The 19,707-nt window shown below is 40.9% G+C and overlaps 1 protein-coding gene across 1 annotated transcript in view; it reads left to right on the forward strand.

The window, feature by feature from the left end:
* The window catches only part of gpr176 (G protein-coupled receptor 176), a 64,996-nt gene extending 45,653 nt beyond the window's left edge, over positions 1-19,343 (forward strand). Inside the window, exon 3 of the mRNA XM_072277621.1 lies at positions 18,218-19,343. Within this exon, the coding sequence (XP_072133722.1) occupies positions 18,218-19,343 (1,126 nt within the window). The remainder of the gene's footprint in view (positions 1-18,217) is intronic.
* Positions 19,344-19,707: the final 364 nt, after the last annotated feature.

The raw sequence follows: 19,707 nt of genomic DNA on the forward strand, positions 1-19,707 counted from the left end.
AGAAGACTGGTTGACTGGCAGGGCGCAAAGGATAGGAATAAAGGGAGCATTTTCTGGTTGGTTGTCAGTAGCTAGTGGAGTTCCACAGGGTTTGGTGTAGGGACCACTTCTTTTAATGTTATACGTCAATGAATTGGATGACAGAGTTAATAGGTTTGTGACTACCTTTGTAGACAATACCAAGATAGTTGGAGGACCAGGTAGTGTAGAAGAAGCAGAGAATCTGCAGAAGAACTTGGACTTATTAGGAGAATGGGCAAAGAAATGTCAATTGGAATAGTGTAGGGAATATATAGCCACACACTTTGGTAGAAGGAATAAATGTGTAGACTATTTTCTAAATGGGGGGGGGGGTGAATTCAGAAATCGGAAGTGCAAAATCATAGTGCTGGTCTCCCTAAAGGTTAGCTTGCTGGTTGAGTCAGTAGTAAGGAAGGCAAATGCAATGTTTGCAGTCATTTTGAGAGGACTAGAATTTAAAGACAAGGATATAATTCTGAGGCTTTATAAGGCATTGATCAGATTGGAAGTATTGTGAGCACTTTTTGGCCCCTCTTCTAAGAAATGATGTGCTGTCATTAGAGAAGTTCCAGAGAAGGTTTACGAGAATGATCCTGGGAATGAAAGGGTTAACACATGAGAAGTGCTTCATGGCTCTGGGCCTATTTGGTGGAATTTAGAAGAAAGAGGGGATCTCATTGAAACCTATCAAATATTGAAAGGCCTAGTAGATGTGGAGAGGATGTTTCCTATAGTAGGGGAGTCTAGGACTAGAGGGCACATTCTCAGAATAGAAGGACACCTCTTTAGAACAGAGATAAGGAGGAATTTATTTTGCTAGAGGGTGGTGAATCTGTGGAATTCTTTGCCACAGATAGCAATGGAGGCCAAGTCACTGGGTATATTTAAAGTGGAGGTTGATAGTTTCTTGATTAGTAAGGACATCAAAGGTTACAGGGAGAAAGGACGAGAATGGAGTTGAGAACGATAATATATCCGCCATGATGGAACGGCGTAGCAAACTTAAATGGCTGAATCGCCTAATTCTGTTCCTGTATCTTGTGGTCTTATGATCTTGAAAGGGTATGAAAGCTCTGAGAAGTAAGTGTGAGACTTACAGAAGTACCAACAGTATGAAGGTGTAGTGTAACATATAGCATGAAGTATGAATTCTGAAAGTAGAGACTGTTTATGGTTAGGGAGAGGATGCTTAAATTAATCACATTTTAGGCTAGTTAATAGAGAACAGCATTTGAAAACTCATTCATTGATCACTAACCACTAATATGAGGTTATTGAACGTCTTCATACATAGCATCCAGATTTTTAGGACTGGGTTCCCAACATTGACTTCCGTGGCTATTTGCTTCAATGGCCTTCTGTCTCCTTTGTGCAACTACAGCCTTCCATCTTTTCCCCTTCTCTAATGCATATTCCAAAATATTGGAGCCCATTTCCCCTGTTTTCCATTTCCTCCCCTTTTCCAGTCCAAATTTGCTTTCTGTGTGATTGCCAAAACCTGCTGTGGCCTCAGTATATCCTTTTTTTTAAACTTGTGTGGGTTAAACTTATTTTAACTTCCATACGAGCTCTCTTGTGCATTTAGCTATTAAACAGCAGAAATCATACAAAGGAATGGTACCTGCCTTACAATCAGTGAATGTGGGTTATTTACACAATGTGATTGCCACAGCTATTGTTAAGGGCACTGCAATTTAGTCTCCATGTTGCGTATACACCTTGCAGTGTTTGAATTGTGAGAAGCAAAAGCTACGAAATACGCTTGTTCATTGTATTCCAGTAGAAACATTAATTTGTCTTGAGGTTACAGCTGGAGTTTATAGCTTGGGACTCTGCTGGATAAACTATTCCAGTTGTAGCAAAGTTTCAAAGTGGTTTAGTGAGATGATACTGGGTTGTGAGGATTTAGTTGGAAGATCTTGGAGCAGTGAAAGTTAAACAAAAATTGGAAGTGTTTAGAATTGAGAGATTTTTTCCACTGAGTGAATCGGTAAGAAAAAACTGGGAATTTCATATTAATCCTTGAAATAGAAGGTTGAGGTTAGAAGTAAACATAAAATTAAGGGTCATTATAACAAATATTATTTATACTAGTGATGATTGAAGCTGTCTCAATCAGAACTCCTCAGAGGGAATTAGATACTGTAAACACTTGAAAGGAAGAAGTATGGGTATTGATTAAGTGCACCAGTCTGATTCAGAATGCACATCAGGATTGGTTGAAGTAGATATAATTCTAAAAAGCAATTTCTGGGAATAAATTTGATATACTTCTGTGTTCAGAGTGCATAAATTTTAACACAATACATATCAGAATCAGGTTTATTATCACCGGCATGTCATGTGAAGTTTGTTAACTTAGCAGCAACAGTTCAATGCAATACATAATCTACAGAGAGAAAAAAATAATAAATAAAATAGAACAATAATATTAAATGAACAAGTAAATCAATTACGTATATTGAATAGATTTAAAAAAAACTTGCAGAAACAGAAATACCGAACATCAAAAAAAAGTGAGGTAGTGTTCAAGGATTCAATGTCCATTTAGGAATCGGATGGCAGAGGGGAAGAAGCTGTTCCTGAGTCACTGAGTGTGTGCCTTCAGGCTTCTGTACCTCCTACCTGATGGTAACAGTGGGAAAAGGGCATGCCCCGGGTGCTGGAGGTCCTTAATAATGGACGCTGCCTTTCTGAGACATCACTCCCTAAAGATGTCCTGGGTACTTTGTAGGCTAGTACCCAAGATGGAGCTGACTAGATTTACAACCTTCTGCAGCTTTTTTTTGGTCCTGTGCAGTAGCCCCTCCATACCAGATAGTGACGCAACCTGTCAAAATGCTCTCCATGGTACAACTATAGAAGTTTTTGAGTGTATTTATTGACATGCTAAATCTCTTCGAACTCCTAATGAAATATAGCCACTGACTTGCCTTCTTTATAACTATATCGATATGTTGGGATCAGGAGATCTTGATACCCAGGAACTTGAAGCTGCTCACTCTCTCCCTCTATGAGGATTGGTATCCGTTCCTTCGTCTTACCCTTTCTGAAGTCCACAATCAGGTCTTTCGTCTTACTGGCATTGAATGCCATATCAAAATTTCAAATCAACTGTTCAATCCTTATAGCCATTATTTTCTGTGAGACACAAGAGATTGTAGGTGCCACAATCTGGGAACAACATTGTGCTGAAGTTTAGCAGGTCGAGCAGCATCTATGGGAGGAAAGAAATTGTTGACGTTTCGAGTAGAAACAAAGCAACAGCACTGAGAGTGGAGAGGTGAGATGCCCTCTTAGTGTAGCTGTTTTTGTGAGATTGCATTCAGTGCTGTCTACATGCTGCAGCCTGGAATCCATGGCATTTACCTTCATGCAATGTGGCAGGTTTCTGGAACAATTTATTATAACTGGCACAGATAAACCAACAGTCTATATTACCTGAATAAAGCATATTTTATGAAAATAATAATCTTAATCCTGCATATTTACTTCAGAATTCACACAAAGTGATCAATATAAGTATCCACAATCCAAAACAATTAAGTACATTGTGTTACATGGTTATGTGCACATCATATAGCATGGCCCAGCATTTTTATGTTAACATTAGTGCCCCATATTAGTTTCTTGCCAATTAATTTAATCAAACACTTTCAACATAATTCCCTATTCTGTTCTTCCATGTGCTGTTTTCTAGATTTATCTTAGATATCTGTGATAACCACCTTAATACATATATTTTCTTCAGCCAATGACTGGTGTGTCAAGGCCGACCTGGATGGGAAAGGCAGTTTCCCGGAGCAAATAGCTTTCACCACATTGCGTCCAGATATAATTATATGGTCTGACACCAGTAGAGAAGTGGTTATTGGTGAACTCACAGTCCCCTGGGAAGACAACATCGATGAAACCCATGAGCGCAAGTTAACAAGTATGCAGAATTAAGATCAGAGTGCAGAGACAGAGGGTGGAAGGTCTCATGCTATCCATTCGAAGTAGGCTGCCGTGGGTTCATTGCATTCACTCTCCAGAAGTGGCTGAGTGACCTTGGCGTCACTAGAAGAGAGATCAAGTCAACCAGCAGGGCTGTAGCTGAGGCAACAGAGAAAGGATCAGCAGGAGGGTGGACCAAGTATGTCCAGAGGGACAGATAGTCAGACAGTGTATACATATCTTACAAACCCTTCAGTAGTTGCATAGACACCTGAAGAGTAGACCATCTGTTGGATGGAAGTGACCGACAACTTTGATAGAGGCAGATGCCAAGTTTTTAAGCTCACCAGTGCGATGTGGTGCTTTAGCACTGCTGGCCCACCACCTCAAGGGAGTCTTGATCATAAGTGGGCTGAAACTCCTGAAGACAGGTGGCAGATCAACTGATGATCCCACCAGTAATAGCACAGGACAGTTAACATCTTAGTCCACGTGCACTTTTAAGTCTAGAAGCAAGTTCCAATTTTTTTTAGAAACTTCTCCTGAATCCTTTGTTCTGAATGATTTGTTAGTCACTAACTACAATTTATAACCTGTACTCACTGAATCCTCAAAAGCAGATGTATTTCTAACTTTAATTTCTTCATAATTGTGAAGATCTCTCTCTCTGGTACTCTCTAAAGAATAGAAAAAAAGCCAGTCATGTGAGACTGTTGTAACCTCTCACCTTTGATACCAGATATAGACGAGTTGAAAGTTTGTATGTGTGTTTCAGGTATATATGCCATACACAATCAAGAAATGAGCTTTTTGATGTTTTAATATTCTTAGACTTATTCCCACTCAAGCTTTGTAAATGCTCTTGGGTCCCCTGGCAAGATCCCTCAATCAGTACTGACTTGGTTCAAGCCAATCCCTATGCTGTTTAAGGCATTATGGACATATGTGTCACCCTTGAATCCTAGGGCTCTTTGGTTACAATCTTTAAGCTGAAATCAGTAACTAGCTTTGATGGGTGTGACATGATGGCTCTGCTGAAGTTGTCACATGATGCGATGCTTAACAGTGATAGTGTAGGGTAATGTAATTGGGAGAAATTTACATAATTCACAACCACCGACATTGAGTTGGGGATTCACTTTAAGAGGCTGGTCTGTCATGATGATATTATTACGTAAGGATTTTGAGCAGGCTTTTATGTTCAGGTTTTGAATTCAATAAGATATGCTACAGGTTTTATTAACCTTAAAACATCTCACTTCACTTTATTTGTGAAAACCTTACAGTGGTGACCCTGATGCTCTAGGTCAATCCAGTTGCTTTGAAACTTCTGTAGTTTGGGGAGGGAAATTTTGTTGCTTGGCTTGTACAAGCTGAGGCCTAATTTGCTCTGTGAGAAATCATTGCCAATGACACCAAATCCTACTATGTGGTTGTGTCACTCAGCAATTCCACAGCTGTGAGAGTGGTGAGTCTGCTTGAACACTTGGCTGACCATGATAACAACCGATCACTAAAAATTCACCTTCTACAGTCTTTTGGACTATTGGAATCTGAGCGTGCCAAACAGTTGCTGTCCTTGGCAATGGTAAGCCTTTGGAGCTAAAGGACCACATGCTGTCTCTCCTGGGAAATCACCATCCTTGTTCTGGTTTCAAAGAGCTCTCAATGCAGCAAATGCCTGATCAAGTTCACGTAGCCCTCAATTATGCACCCATGAAGGACGATAGGAAGTGTAGGCTGATAGTCTACACTTAGTTGGGCAGAGATGCATCATTCCTTCTCCTTTCTTTACCTCTATAAACCCAGTTAGCAAGGCTCCCGACATAAGTACAGCTGCAGCTGCGAAACAGATGAAGCCGGGACTGTGTTTTTACCACAGTCGTTTTGGAAGTGCTGACTGCCTTGCAGCTTTGACAGTGCCAGTGCATAGGGACATCGGACGTCTGCGAACAGTGTGGATTCCAGCTGCCAGGGTCATCTACTGTTCATTATGGAGACCATTTCGAGGTGGCACTTCCGGTGTGACAAGGGTGCTCAAGTGAGTGTGCTGCCAGCATCACCCTTTGATGGCAAGACTTGGCATTGTATGCTGGTCGAATAGCTCTGGGCTTCACCCCTCCATACTGGTCTCTAAATCCAATGGTGGTTGCTGCCCATGTGGTTATTACCAACCCCATTCACAGCGTTAGTTGACCACAAACCTCTGGTGATGCGATGGCCAAAACATCAGACCCTTGGTCTGCATGGCAGCAATGCCACCTGGCCTACATATCCAAGTTCACAACTGATAGACGATGTGTCAAGGAGAAAATAATGCCATGGATGATTGCCTCTCATGGCCAGCCTTTGAGGCTGTGCACATAGGGTCTGACTATGCTGGCATGGCAGCCAACCAAGTTACTGACCCAGGGGTCCAGACTTACCAAACAGCAGTCACAGGCCTGCAGTTGGCTGATATTAAGTTCAGGGAAGCTGAGGTTTGTCTCCAATTGTGATGTCTCAACTGGTCGCCCTCACCCCGTCATGCCCACAAATTGCAGATGGACTGTTGCATCCAAGCTGGAAGGCCTCACAGAAAATGGTTGCACTAAAAGCTTGTTTGGCACAGCGTGATTGGACTGCAGCTTGTGTGGGGTGCCAAAAGGGAAAAATTAACCACCATGTTCAGACATCATTGGCACCTTTAGAGGTCCCTGCGCGATGGTTTGTCAATGTGTACCTTGTTGGTCCTCTTCCCCCCTCCCCTGCAGTTCCATGCACCTTCTTACCATGGTGGATCGTACCACCAGGTGGCTAGAGGTCGTCCCTCCAGCACTGATGATGGCTGCAGACGTGGCTGAGGCGTTCATCAGTACTTGGGTTGCTTGGTTTGGCACCCCATCTGATATTTCTTCTGACCGCGTTCCCCAATTCCTTTCAGACCTCTGGGCTGTGATGGCCCAGAACCTTGGCATTAGGCTACATCACACCACAGTGCATCACTTGCAGTCCAATGGTCTACGTGAACAGCTTCACTGCTTCTTGAAGGCTGCTCTGAGGGCTTCCCTGACCGATGAGTTTTGGCATGATTGGCTCCCGTGGGTCCTCCTAGAGCTTAGAACTGCTCCAAAGGAGAACCTGCAGTTGTCCGTGGCAGAGTTGGTACACGGGCACTCATTATGAGTGCCACGGATTTCATTCCTGATGCCACGACCGCCTAGTTGGCCTCTCAACAGTGTTCCAAATTATTAGAGCAATTTTTGGGTTTAGGTCACATACATTTAGCAATTGACTTTGGCTGAAAATGAATTGTGGATTTAATCTGGAGCTCTGAACAATGGGTTCCTAAAAGCTGTGAATCCCAGACCAGGAAATACTGATTAAAATTCATTTGGATGTCTGTGGTGTAGATGTGAATCAGGAGGTGTGAAGGTTGTACATAGTTTCAAAGAAAGCATTGTCCATACGTTGTAAATCTAGAATTGTTCTTTGATGTTTGGCACATAAAATATCGAGCCCCACGTTAGGCCAGCCAGTCCTATTGACTGAAAGTGCCACTCTATGATGCCTGCTTTACCTTGTCTTGCGGAAAAAGGAAGCTGTTTTGTATCTCCCAGTACTTTTCTCCAGTGACCTCATTCATGCAACACACCATCCTCAGTAAATTCAGATCCTTTTCATCTATTTTTACCTCCCATCATGGCAGACAGCACTCTTCGGATTCTGGTTGACTTACATTCCACCTCGTTTGTTTTCATCTGCCATGACGCACACCAACATCCCCTTAGGGCCCCTTACAATGGCCTGTTCCATGTTTTGGAATGTGGAGAAAATACTTTTATCATAGATAAGAGGGGTAATCCTGAACATATATAAATAGATCACTTTAAATCATCCCACCAAGATGATGAGAGGTGACCTGATAGAGGTATACAAGGTAATGAGAGGCATTGATTTTGTGCGTAGTCAGAGGCTTTTTCCTAGGGCTGAAATGGCTAGCACAAGAGAGCATAGTTTTAAGGTGCTTGGAAGCAGGTACAGAGGAGATGTCAGGGGTAAGTTTTGTTTAACGCAGAGAGTGGTTAGTGCGTGGAATGGGCTGCCGGTGGCAGTGGAGGCGGAAATGATAGGGTCTTTTAAGAGACTTATGGATGGATACATGAAGCTTAGAAAAATAGAGGGCTATGGGTGAGCCTAGGTGGTTCTAAGGTAAGGATATGTTTGGCACAGCTTTGTGAGCCATAGGGCCTGTATTGTGCTGTAGCTTTTCTATGTTTCTATGTTTCTAAGATTTGGAGTACTCCACTGCCATGCCCCTGGTCTCACAACATGTCAACGGACCTTTGGATGAGCCATAAGCACCTGCTGTTCCTCCACCCATGGAACACAAGAACCAAACCGGGTAGCTTGTCCGAGCGCCAGACAGTCTCACAATGCCTGTTATAGTGAATTCTGGGGGCGGTGGGGACCCGTGCTAGGTGATGGAATTGGGAGAAATGTACATAATTCAGAACCACTGACATTGAGAAGGGCTGAAAGAGGAACCAGAATGGAGAATGGAAAAAGAGGGAAAGGGAGGGTGGGGAATTACTGGAATTTAGAGAAATTGATGTTCATGTCATCAGGTTGGAGGTTACTTGATGGAATATGAGGTGTTGTTCCTCCAATCTGAGCAGGGCCTCATTGTGATAGTAAAGGAGGCCAAGGACACACATGTTGGAATGGGAATGCGAAGTATATTTCCCATCAGGTAATCCGGCCTTTTGTGGTGTATGGAGCAAAGTTGCTTGACGAAGTGATCCCCCATTCTATGTTCAGTATCACTGATGCAGAGGAGGCAGCACCAAGAGCAGCAGGTATAGTAGATAACCCCAACAGATTTGCAGGTGAACTGTTGTCTCACCTGGAAGATTTGGGGTCCTGATCATTTTAGATTATGAGAACACTCAGTTCTCGTTTATTGTCATTTAGAAATGCATACATGCATTAAGAAATGATACAATGTTCCTCCAGACTGATATCACAAAAAAACAGGACAAACCAAAGACTAACACTGACAGAACCACATAATTATAACATACCTGTATAGTTACAGCAGTGCAAAGCAATACCGTAATTTGATAAAGAACAGACCATGGGCACGATAAAAGAAAGTCCCAAGTTCCGATTGACTCCTGAGTCCCCGATAGCAGGCAGCAAAAGAGAGAAGCTCCCTGCCGTAAACCTCCCGGCACCGACAGCTGCCGATGCATTGGAAGAGTCTGACCACAGCTGACACTGAGTCTGTCTATCCGAAAACTTCGAGCCTCCGACCAGCCCCTCCGATACAGCTTCCCGAGCACCATCCTCTGCCGAGCGCCTTCAACCTTGCCCCAGCTGCTGAAACAAGCAAAGCCGAGGACTCAGGGCCTTCTGCTCCGGAAATTCCGAATCACACAGTAGCCATGGCAGCGAAGCGGGCATTTCAGAAGTTTCTCCAGATGTTCCTCCATACTCTCACGTCTGTCTCCATCATACTAGAATTGTGCATGGTACCCTACTTGACAGATTACAGATATCATTCACCGAAGAGGCCGCGCGCGCTGCGTCGCGCCGCCATCTTCTCCTCCTCCTTAATTTGTGGTTTGATTTGAGACAGCTCAACCATATCAGTAGGCAATTAAAACAACTACTGGACTGCCATACAAACCCGAACAAGGAGGACCAAGTCTTGCTTTATCAAGGACATTAGTTAATGATTTGGGACTTTACACAAATCTGATAGCTATGAGGTCACTTTCATTGGTAGCTCTTTGTTATTTCCATATATTTAAAGCTCAATTCTAATTTTAATCCCACCAAGTAGATTTAGGTCACATTTTGAGGAATATTTACTAGATCCTCTCTGTAACTGGTTTTAATGGGGTAACCACAACAATTTTATACTCATGCAAGGATGAACCACGTTTGCTTACTCTTTCATATTGAAGCAGTATTTGATGGGAAAATAATTGATTTGTGATTTAGCTGACACACAATGATGAACTACAAGCTTTTACATCTGAATCTGACAAGATGGAGAAAACTGTAACAGGAAACTTGGGATGAAGTAATCAGCACTTTTTACTGCGAGTCAGCTGGAAGGTGCTGCAGCTGCTGCTGTTTGCTTTCTGGATGCCTTGGTCCTTGTCCTGTACATGAGTAATGGTATCAATGTCACTTATCAGAAGGTAAAGTGGGATCTACAAAGGAGCACTGTCATGTGGCCTCTCCACTGTTACCTATGATATCTGCTAGGCTGAACACATCTGGATGCTTAAGCAGTGGCCCCAGAGAAAAAGGAGGTGAACAGGTGGGGCAATAAAGTGGGACTTATTTTCCCTTTAAGTCATACAGGCTAATTGCAATCAAATAATCTACAGATTCTGATCAATGTAAACTAAATCACCAAATTAATGTTGTTCTTTAAGTCTGATTTCTTGATTGTAGCAGGAATTTAAGAGTACAACAGGTGTCTTTTATAACATTGTATTGTGGAATCCCACTCCTAAGTTAGAATTTTACCAATGGCTTTGCATTGCTTGAATTGTACTTTTTTGTAAAGCCAGCAGTTTGCAATTTTTATGCATTCCCCATTGTGTAATTTCTTAACAGTTATATTTTATGATTTGTTTTTGAAAAGCAAGAAATGCAATGGAGACTCGCCATTAAAATTGAGCTTTGAGGTAGCTTACTCATTTAATAAAGATCATAAAGGCATTACAAAGATGATCTGGCCTTATGGCAACATCAAGTTTATTTGTAGAAGTATTTTTGTGTATCACAATTTACCACTTTGCTGTACATCACTGTTCAATTCACAAGGACACCCTCTGAGCTTCCAGTTTCATGTCACTTTAATTCACGTTGTTACTCCCACCCTGACTTCTTTGTCTTTCACCTCCTACCAAGCTCCAATAATGTCCATTGATTGCTTACATATACTTTTACTTTGGCAATACATATACCAGTCTCAAACTCCAGTTTAAACCCAGCATACCCAACACTTCAAGAATAGGCGGTGGATAGGCACAAATGGAGTTGGCTGGATTGAAATATGTCTACTTTAATGTAAGAGGTATCAGGAACAAGGGTGATGAATTTTGGGCATGGATCTATACATGGGACTATGATGTTGTAGTCATTACAGAGACTTGGCTGTCACAAGTATAGGAATGGCTACTGGATGTTTTGTGGTTTAGATGTTTCAAAAGGCTCAGGGAGAGAGAGGTAAAATAGGTGGGGAGTGGATTTGCTAATCAGGAATAGTATCATAGCTGTAGAAAGGGAGGCCATGGTGGAGGGATTGTCTGCTGAGTCAGTGTGGGTGGAGGTCAGAAACAGGAAGGGAGCAATCACACTATTGGGAGTATTCTATGGACTCCTCATAGCAACCTAGACACTGAGACACAGATTGGGAGGCAGATTTTGGAAAGGTGCAGAAATAACAGGAATATTGTCATGGGTGACTTTAACTTCCCTAATATTGATTGGCAATTCTGTAGTGCAAAAGGTTTAAATGGGTAGAATTTGGTAGGTGTGTCCAGGAAGGATTCTTGCCACAATACATAGACATGTCGAAAAGAGAAGAGGCTATACTGACTTGGTGCTAGGCAATGAACCCTGGTAGCAGATCTCTCAGTGGGCAAGATGTCAGAGACAGTGACCACAACTCCCTGACCTTTACTATAGCCTTGGAGAGGAATAGGAGCACATGATATGGGGAAGTATTTAAATGGGAGAGAGAGAATGATGATGCTATTAGGTAGGAACCTGGGAGCATAAATTAGGAACAGATGCACTTGGGAAAATGTACAACAGAAATGTGGAGTTTGTTCAGGGAGCACTTGCACGGAGTTTTGGATAGGTTTGTCCAATGAGGCAGGGTGAAGATTGCAGGGTGAAGGAACCATGGTTGACAAAAGAGGTGGAACATCTAGTCAAGCGGAAGAAAGAAGTTTACTTAAGGTTTAGGAAGCAAGGTTCAGACAGGGCTCTAGAGAGTTACAAGGTAGCCAGGAAGGAGCTTAAGAAGGGACGTGGGAAAGCTAGAAGGAGACATGAGAAGGCCTTGGTGAGTAGGATTAAGGAAAATTCTGAGGCATCCTACATGTATGTGAAGAATCGGAGGATGACTAGAGTGAGGGTAAGACCAAGCAGTGATAGAAGAGGAAACATGTGCCTGGGTCGGAGTAAGTAGGGGATGTCCTTAATGAATACTTTGCTTCAGTATTTACCAGTGAGATGGACATTCACAAATGTGTGGATAGCATAAAACAGGCTGAAATACTGGAACGTGTTGACATTAAGAAAGAGGATTTCTTGGAACTATTGAAAAGCATTAGGATAGGTATGTTCCTGGAGCCATATGGAATATACCTCAGGTTACTACAGGAAGTGAAGGAAGAGATTGCTGCACCTTTGGTGATGATGTCTGAGTCTTCACTGGCCACAAGAGTAGTACCAGAAGATTGGAAGGTGGCAAATATTGTTCCTTTGTTCAAAAAAATAGGGATAATCTAGTGAATTATAGACTAATGAGTCTTATATCAGTGGTGGGCAAGCTGTTGGTGAGGATTCTTAGAGAAAGTTTTCACAAGCATTTGGAGAAGCATAGTCCAATTAGGGATAGTCAGCATGTCTTTGTGAAGGGCAAGTTGTGCCTCATGAGCCTGATTGAATTCCCAGAGGGAATGACAGAACAAGTTGATGGAGGTAGGGCAGTGGGTGTGGTGTATGTGGATTTTTGTAAGGCATTTGACAAGGTTCCCCATGGTAGGCTCATTCAGAGAGGCAGGGGTCATGAGATTCAGGGAAATTTGGCTGTATGGATTTAGAATTGACTTGCCCACAGAAGGCAGAGGGTGATTGCAGATGGAGCGTGTTCTGCCGGGTGGCCAGTGGCCAGTGGTGTTGCACAGGGATATTTTCTGGGATCCCTGCTCTTTATGACTTTTATCAATAACTTGGATGAGGAGGTGCAAGGGTGAGTTAGTAAGTTTGCAGGTGACATGAAGGTTAGTGGTGCTGCGGACAATGTAGAAGGTTGTCATAGGTTACAATGGGACATTGATAGGAGGCAAGCTAGGGTGAGAAGTAAGTGGCAGATGGAGTTGAATATGGAAAACTGTGATACAGTATTCTTCAGAAAGTCAAACCTGAAGGCAGAGTACAGGGTTAATGATAGGATTCTTAACAGTATGGAGGAACAGCAGGATTTTAGGGTCCACGTCTGTAGATCTCTCAAAGTTGCCACAAAATTTGATAGGATGGTTAAGAAGGTAAATGGTGTGTCGGTCTTAATTAGTCAGGGGGGATTGAGTTTGAGAGCTGCAAGGGAATGTTGCAGATTTATAAAACTCTGGTTAGATTAAACTTGGAGTATTGTGTTCAGTTCTGTTCAGCTCATTATGGAAAGGATGTTGGAAACTTTAGAGAGGGGATAGAGAAGATTTACTAGGATGCTGCCGGGATTAGAGAGCTTGTTTTATGAGGCAAGTTTAAGCAATCTGGGTTTTTCTCTTTGGAATGAAAGAGGGTGAAAGATGTTAGTGGTGTATAAGAAGATGAGGGATTGATAGTGTTGGCAGACAGCACCTTTTTCCGAGGGTGGAGATAGCTAATATGAGAGGGCATAATTTTAAAGTGATTGGAAGAAAGTATAGGAGAATGTCCGAGGTAGGTTCTTTGCACAGTGAGTGGTGGGAGGGTGGAACGTACTGCCGGGGGTGGTGGTAGAGATATAGGGGACATCTAAGAGACTCTTAAGGTAGGTACATAGATGTAAGAAAAATAGCGTCTATGGGAAGAAATAAACAGTTGACGATGAAGGGTCTTAGCCTCAAATGTTGAGTGTTTATTCCTCTCCATAGATGCTGCCTGACTTCTTGTGTTCCTCCAGCATTTTGGTTGTATTACTTAGGATTTCCAAGAATTGCAGCTGTGTCTACAACCGTTCCCTTTCTGTCAAATAATTTCAAAAAGTGTCATACAGAGTTTATAACAAAAAAAATGTAAGAAAATTTGAAGATTATGCAGGAAACATTAGATTGCTTTTAGCATAGGATAAAAGGTTGGCATGGCATTGCAGGTCAAATGGCCTGTATTGTGTTGTACCATTCTATAATGTAAGGAATGCCAGTCCAGAATTATCGTCCTGCACTTGCTGCTGTAATGAGGGCATTTCAGATATTGTTAGGCCAGAGGCAAAGCTAGAGCACAAGACAGGTAAAGGCCAGCTTTGCACTTTGAAATCACAACCGGTGATATCATTTTCATATTGAAGGAGTCCTGCATGCTCCAGAGAGGCAGAGAAACCCAGCGGAATAGCTGGAAAAGCTCTGGTAAATATACAAGGGTACATTAAGTATTAATAGTACAGATGGTTAAAAACTGGTCAAGGAAACACCATTTTCAAGAACATCTTAAATGAGGAGACACACTTGGAGAGGTGGTCAGGTTAGAGGTGGATTTCACGGTTTAAAGCTTGGGCAAGTGAAAGTACACATATACAAATTATAGTTTGCTTAAACCATTAGATGTGCATGAAGCCAGAAATTTGATTTGGTTCTGATCTGATCCCTGAAAATTACCCAGCATAATGTTTAGAAATTTCTGCGAGCCTATGCTTCACTGCTAAGTAGACTCCACCTGAAATATAGTTTCAGATACTTTACCATCTGCCATTCGGAAACTACCAAATACACAACACTCGTAGGGACATATGGGACATGCTTCCATTTAAATGTCGGACTGTCAGCAGCAAATCGATAAGGCCCATTACAGTTTTGAGCTTCCTGCGCAGATAATTGATCCAGTTGCAAGTCAAACAACTAGCCTCAGCTCACTTTACTTCTTATCAATAAAAATGTCCCATGTTTTTTTCTTTCCTTCTGCAAAAGAGAATATTATCTTTTACTTATGTTGCTATAGTTTCAATTTTCTGAGTTTTAATTAAATTCTCTACAACATGCTTCAGTAATACTTCAATTTACTTACTTCAATACAATAAGGGTTTTAAATTTCAACAAGTGCCGCCTTTGACAAAAGATGGAACTCCTAGGTCTTTTATATCTCATTTTCCCACACTTACTTACTCATATCCACATATTTCTCCAGCTCGCTTCCACCCAACCTCTCCAAATGATCCACGTTCTCATCAGTCTTCATGGTGGTTTTCGGGAGATAAGAGTTCAAATATAAAGAGTTCAAAGATCATAAAATATTGTCGTCTAATATAGAGGACGTTTTCATTATAAATGCTACTTTCCTATTTGGACCTTTACTTTAGTGGCAATGAACAACATTCCTAATAATGCTCCTTTTAAATAATTTGAAGGTTTTTAATGTAGGTGTTGTTTATATATGGTTTGATGGTAAGTCTGAGAACATTTTTACATACATATGAGTATTTTAATGCAGTTCAAGAGCAGCTTGTATAACAGACCTCTTGTTTAAGAACTAAAGTTAAAATATTCTGAAGTTATATAGAGACCACATTTGTTGTCATCCTGAAGTTATTTTGATGATGCTTTTTATTGCTGAGGAAGCGTTTCCATCATTTGAAATAATTGGCTCTATTCAACAGTTATCTATCAAAACCAATCTGTCTCCACGGAGGTTACACTTGGAGAGTCAAAATCAGATCTGACTTGATGTATCTTCACATTTCCACAGGATTAACCATGCTTTCCCATCATGGTGTCTTGCAGTTTTGGCATAATTCAGCCTTTGTTTAACACTTTTCATATACATTTTGAAGAGGAACATTGAATCAGCACAAGAATGAAAGCAACAAATTTAAATGAATAATTTGCATTTGGTATGTAGTTATTTGCAGCTAATGAGTTGGACTTTGTTAAAAAACTACTTATTGCCTCACCAAAACTGTGCAAACTTGGCACAACTTCATTTTTTAAACAATATGCTCTGTTTAACTTTAATTGTAGTCCTAAAATAATCTCTTGGGCAGTTTATTATTAAATTCAAAGTAATGAATAATTCTTTTTTTTTTGAAGCATGATGGCCATATTGACTTAACAACAGTAACCAGCATATGTATTGGATATAGATGGACTTCAAGAAAATGGGGACAAATATGCCAGCAATATAGTCCAGACCAACAAGAAGGCAGGTCATACTATTGTTAATGGGTAATGAGACAGACATTAATTAATATTTTCCAAAAAGTAATCATCATCAATAACATAATGTATCCAAAATCATTATTAGGATTAAAAAGAGGGAACATAACATTAATGCCAAGGATAAGATTTTGGCAAGGAACATGAGAATGATTGAAAGCTGTTGGACAAAGATTTATGATGCAAAATTGTTCTCAGAAAAAAAGACCGAGTAACAGCAAGGTAGTATTCCTAAAAGCAAATTAGAAACAAGGAAGTTAGAGAAGGTATAAATCATTCAGCAATCCAGGCCTGCTTTACCATTCAGTATGATCTTGGCTAATTATCCAAATTCATTCTCCTGTTTTCTCCACATTTTGCTTGATCTCTTTCGTCTTTAGTACTATATCTAACTCCTTCTGTGATATATTCAACAGATAGGCCTCAACTTCCTTCTGTAGTGGGGAGCTCCACAGATTCGCCATTCTTTTGACAAAAACGTTGCTCCTCATTTCAGTCTTAAATAGCCTACCCCACTATATTGGGGTGCTACTTAGGTCTGAAATATGAACTGAAATGAAGCTATGACATCTATAACCATCCATGATTACAGTAGTATTTTTATTGCATGTACATTTCTTGCTTAATGCTGCTCCTAATAACTTCACTACTGTTTTAGGGTCTATAAGGTATATATTTCCCACTAACTTTTTCTATCCTTTGTATTTCTTAGCTCAAACCTTACAGATTCCACATTATATGAACTGATATTCTTTCTCACTGTTATATTAATCTTTTCTTTGATCAGTGACACAATTCCAACTCCTTTACTTTTTGCCCTTCCTTCCTAAGTATTGAATATTCCTAAACATTCAGTTCCCATCCTTGATCCTCCTGCTCTCATGTCTCCATAAACCCAGTTATTTCAGAGCCATTTATTGCATATCCATTTGCTTTATTAATCCATCCACTTTATTACAAACATTCTATACATTAAGAACACAGCTTTTAGCTTTGACTCTCTTGGTCATTTTAGTATTATTTTGCATTGTAATCCTGTTTATTTTTCATCCTTGATTGCTCTGTCTTTGGCTTTAGTTTTTCTCCTTCCTGTACTTTGTCTCAATCCTAATTTCCACTGCTCATGCCTCGCCAGTAGGTTTCCATCCCTCTGCCACTTTAGTTTAAACCTCCTGACCAAATATGACAGCCATCGTTGTTAGAGAATTAACACTAAAGCGAAGGGTTTGGCATTCAATTAATTATGGAAGTACAGCTAACTAGGAAAGATACAACACTAGCAAAAGAAGCAAAAGAGTAGTAAAACATGAAAAAGGGGAATACAAAATGAAACTTTTGAGGGATATCAAGATGACAATTTATATTAAGATTTTATGAGATTATAAGGCTCATGGCATTTTAGAACTGTAAAGAATGATATTTGTTTGGGTGGAATTAAGATTTCATTAAAGCCGCAGCTCCCAGTGTGGACCCTTTGCTTAATAGTATTGGTCCATGTCATAAAAAAGATTGGGAACCCCTGGATATACCTGAGAGGGTAAATGGCTTAATGTTAATCCTACTTTATGTCACAAAATAAGTAATTCAGTGAATTTCAAGATAAACTTTCAAAGACCAAGTTGAATGATTTATTTTCAAAAGGGATTTGTGTTTGGTATTATTTTTAATGAAGGGAACCAATTTGATTAGAAATAAGAACAGAAAGAAATTATCACTGCCAAAAGGTGGGTTATGTTGAAAGAACAGATCTGGTGAATCTAGTTTGGTGGGTTTGTTGACACGCAAGTCACAGAATAAGAATAAAATATTTTAGAGGTCACAGTAACAAGTAGCACAAGGCAAATGAGTTCAGAGACCTAGCTGGGAGGAAGTAATGAAAGTTCTGTAGAATAATTAGGACAAAGCTCAGGATTAGTAAATAATGCTGCAGAAAATTAGGATAAGGAAAAGTTAATAAAAGTAAATTTCATGAGCACGAAATAATCAAGAAAGCATCTGGGAAGAATTTTATGCCACTAAATTTGTAGCCTGAATGGCCTGTACTGTGCTGTAATGTTCTAAATGTAGAGAGAGTGAGCAAGGGTGACTTGTGCATTCACACTTTTTTTTAATTACAGGTACTACTCTGTCTTATATCCTTTAGAGAGGAAGATCTCTGATACAAAGTCCAGGGACTTGGTGATCTACATCTGGATTCATGCAGTATTAGCCAGTGCTCCAGTTTTTGCGGTGACTAGTGTTTCAGATATCTATGCCATGTCTACATGCAGCAGCTCATGGAACCATTCTTTTGGACACCTGACTTATGTAATTGTATATCATGTCACCACCGTGATACTGCCAATAGCCATGGTGTTCTTGGTGATGATTCTGATTCGCAGAGCTCTCAGTGCCAGCCAGAAGAAGAAAGTAATTATTGCTGCATTACGAACTCCACAGAACATGATTTCAATCCCGTATGTTTCCCAGCGGGAGGCTGAACTACATGCTATGCTGCTCTCTATGGTGCTGGTATTTATTGTTTGCAGTGTTCCTTATGTGGTCTTTGTGATTTATCGAATCATTTTTAATATCACCGATATTTCTGTCTTTTTGATGCTGACGGCCATCTGGTTGCCCAAAGTTTCTCTGCTCACTAACCCATTACTCTTCCTGACTGTCAATAAGTCTGTCCGGAAGTGCTTAGTGGGGACCATGATTCAGCTCCATCGCAGGTACAGTAGACGGAACATCATAAACTCTGGTGCCCTCAGCGATGCCACCCTTGAGCCTGGGGTTCGGTCAGGCAGTCAATTGCTTGAGATGTTCCATATTGGACAGCAGCAGATCTTCAAACCTTCGGATGAGGAGGAGGAGGACGTAAATGAGATTAAGTCGCTGGCATCTAGTGAATGCAGGCAGAAAGAAATACCTACTGCTAGTTTGGAGCTGGAGCAGTCTTTAGAGACCAAAGTTACTCCACACGTTAACAATGATCTGGGTGCAGTGCCAGGAGCAACAGCAGCACCTCCAGATTCAGATGCAGTCTCCGACAAGTATGAAATGCAGTTTGGCTTTGGCCCATTCGAACTTCCTCCACAGTGGCTCTCCGAGACACGAAACAGCAAGAAAAGGCTCTTGCCCCCCTTGGGTAACACACCAGAAGAACTGATTCAGACAGCTGAAAAGCAACCAAAGTTCAAAGCAGAGCGGAAGATTAGCAGGAACAATAAAGTCAGCATTTTTCCCAAAGTGGATTCTTAGTCCTTCGATTTAGTCCAGCAAGAGTGAAGAATGTTTTGAAAACACAGTCCTATCAGTTTCTATAGCACACAGTAACATAGCACTGCCTACACAATATTGTATGTCAAACTATTTTTAAAGCAAATGAAGTACAAGCTACAGACTCATTCTTCAATTAGCAGTGCTCCTGTGGCCAATGATCAGAAGGATTTGCATTTGAACTTCCTTGTTTTACCATCTGAATTGCAAATTGTTCATATTTTGACATGGAAGAGTGAGTGGGAAATACTTTAATCCATTGACATTCAAAAGTGAGAAGTTATTTATTTTCTTATTTTGTATAGGATTGCTTAATCTTACTTAAAATTGATATTCATCTGTATTT

The sequence above is a fragment of the Mobula birostris genome, chromosome 1 (genome assembly GCF_030028105.1).
Source record: "Mobula birostris isolate sMobBir1 chromosome 1, sMobBir1.hap1, whole genome shotgun sequence".
Classification (NCBI taxonomy): Eukaryota; Metazoa; Chordata; class Chondrichthyes; order Myliobatiformes; family Myliobatidae; genus Mobula; species Mobula birostris.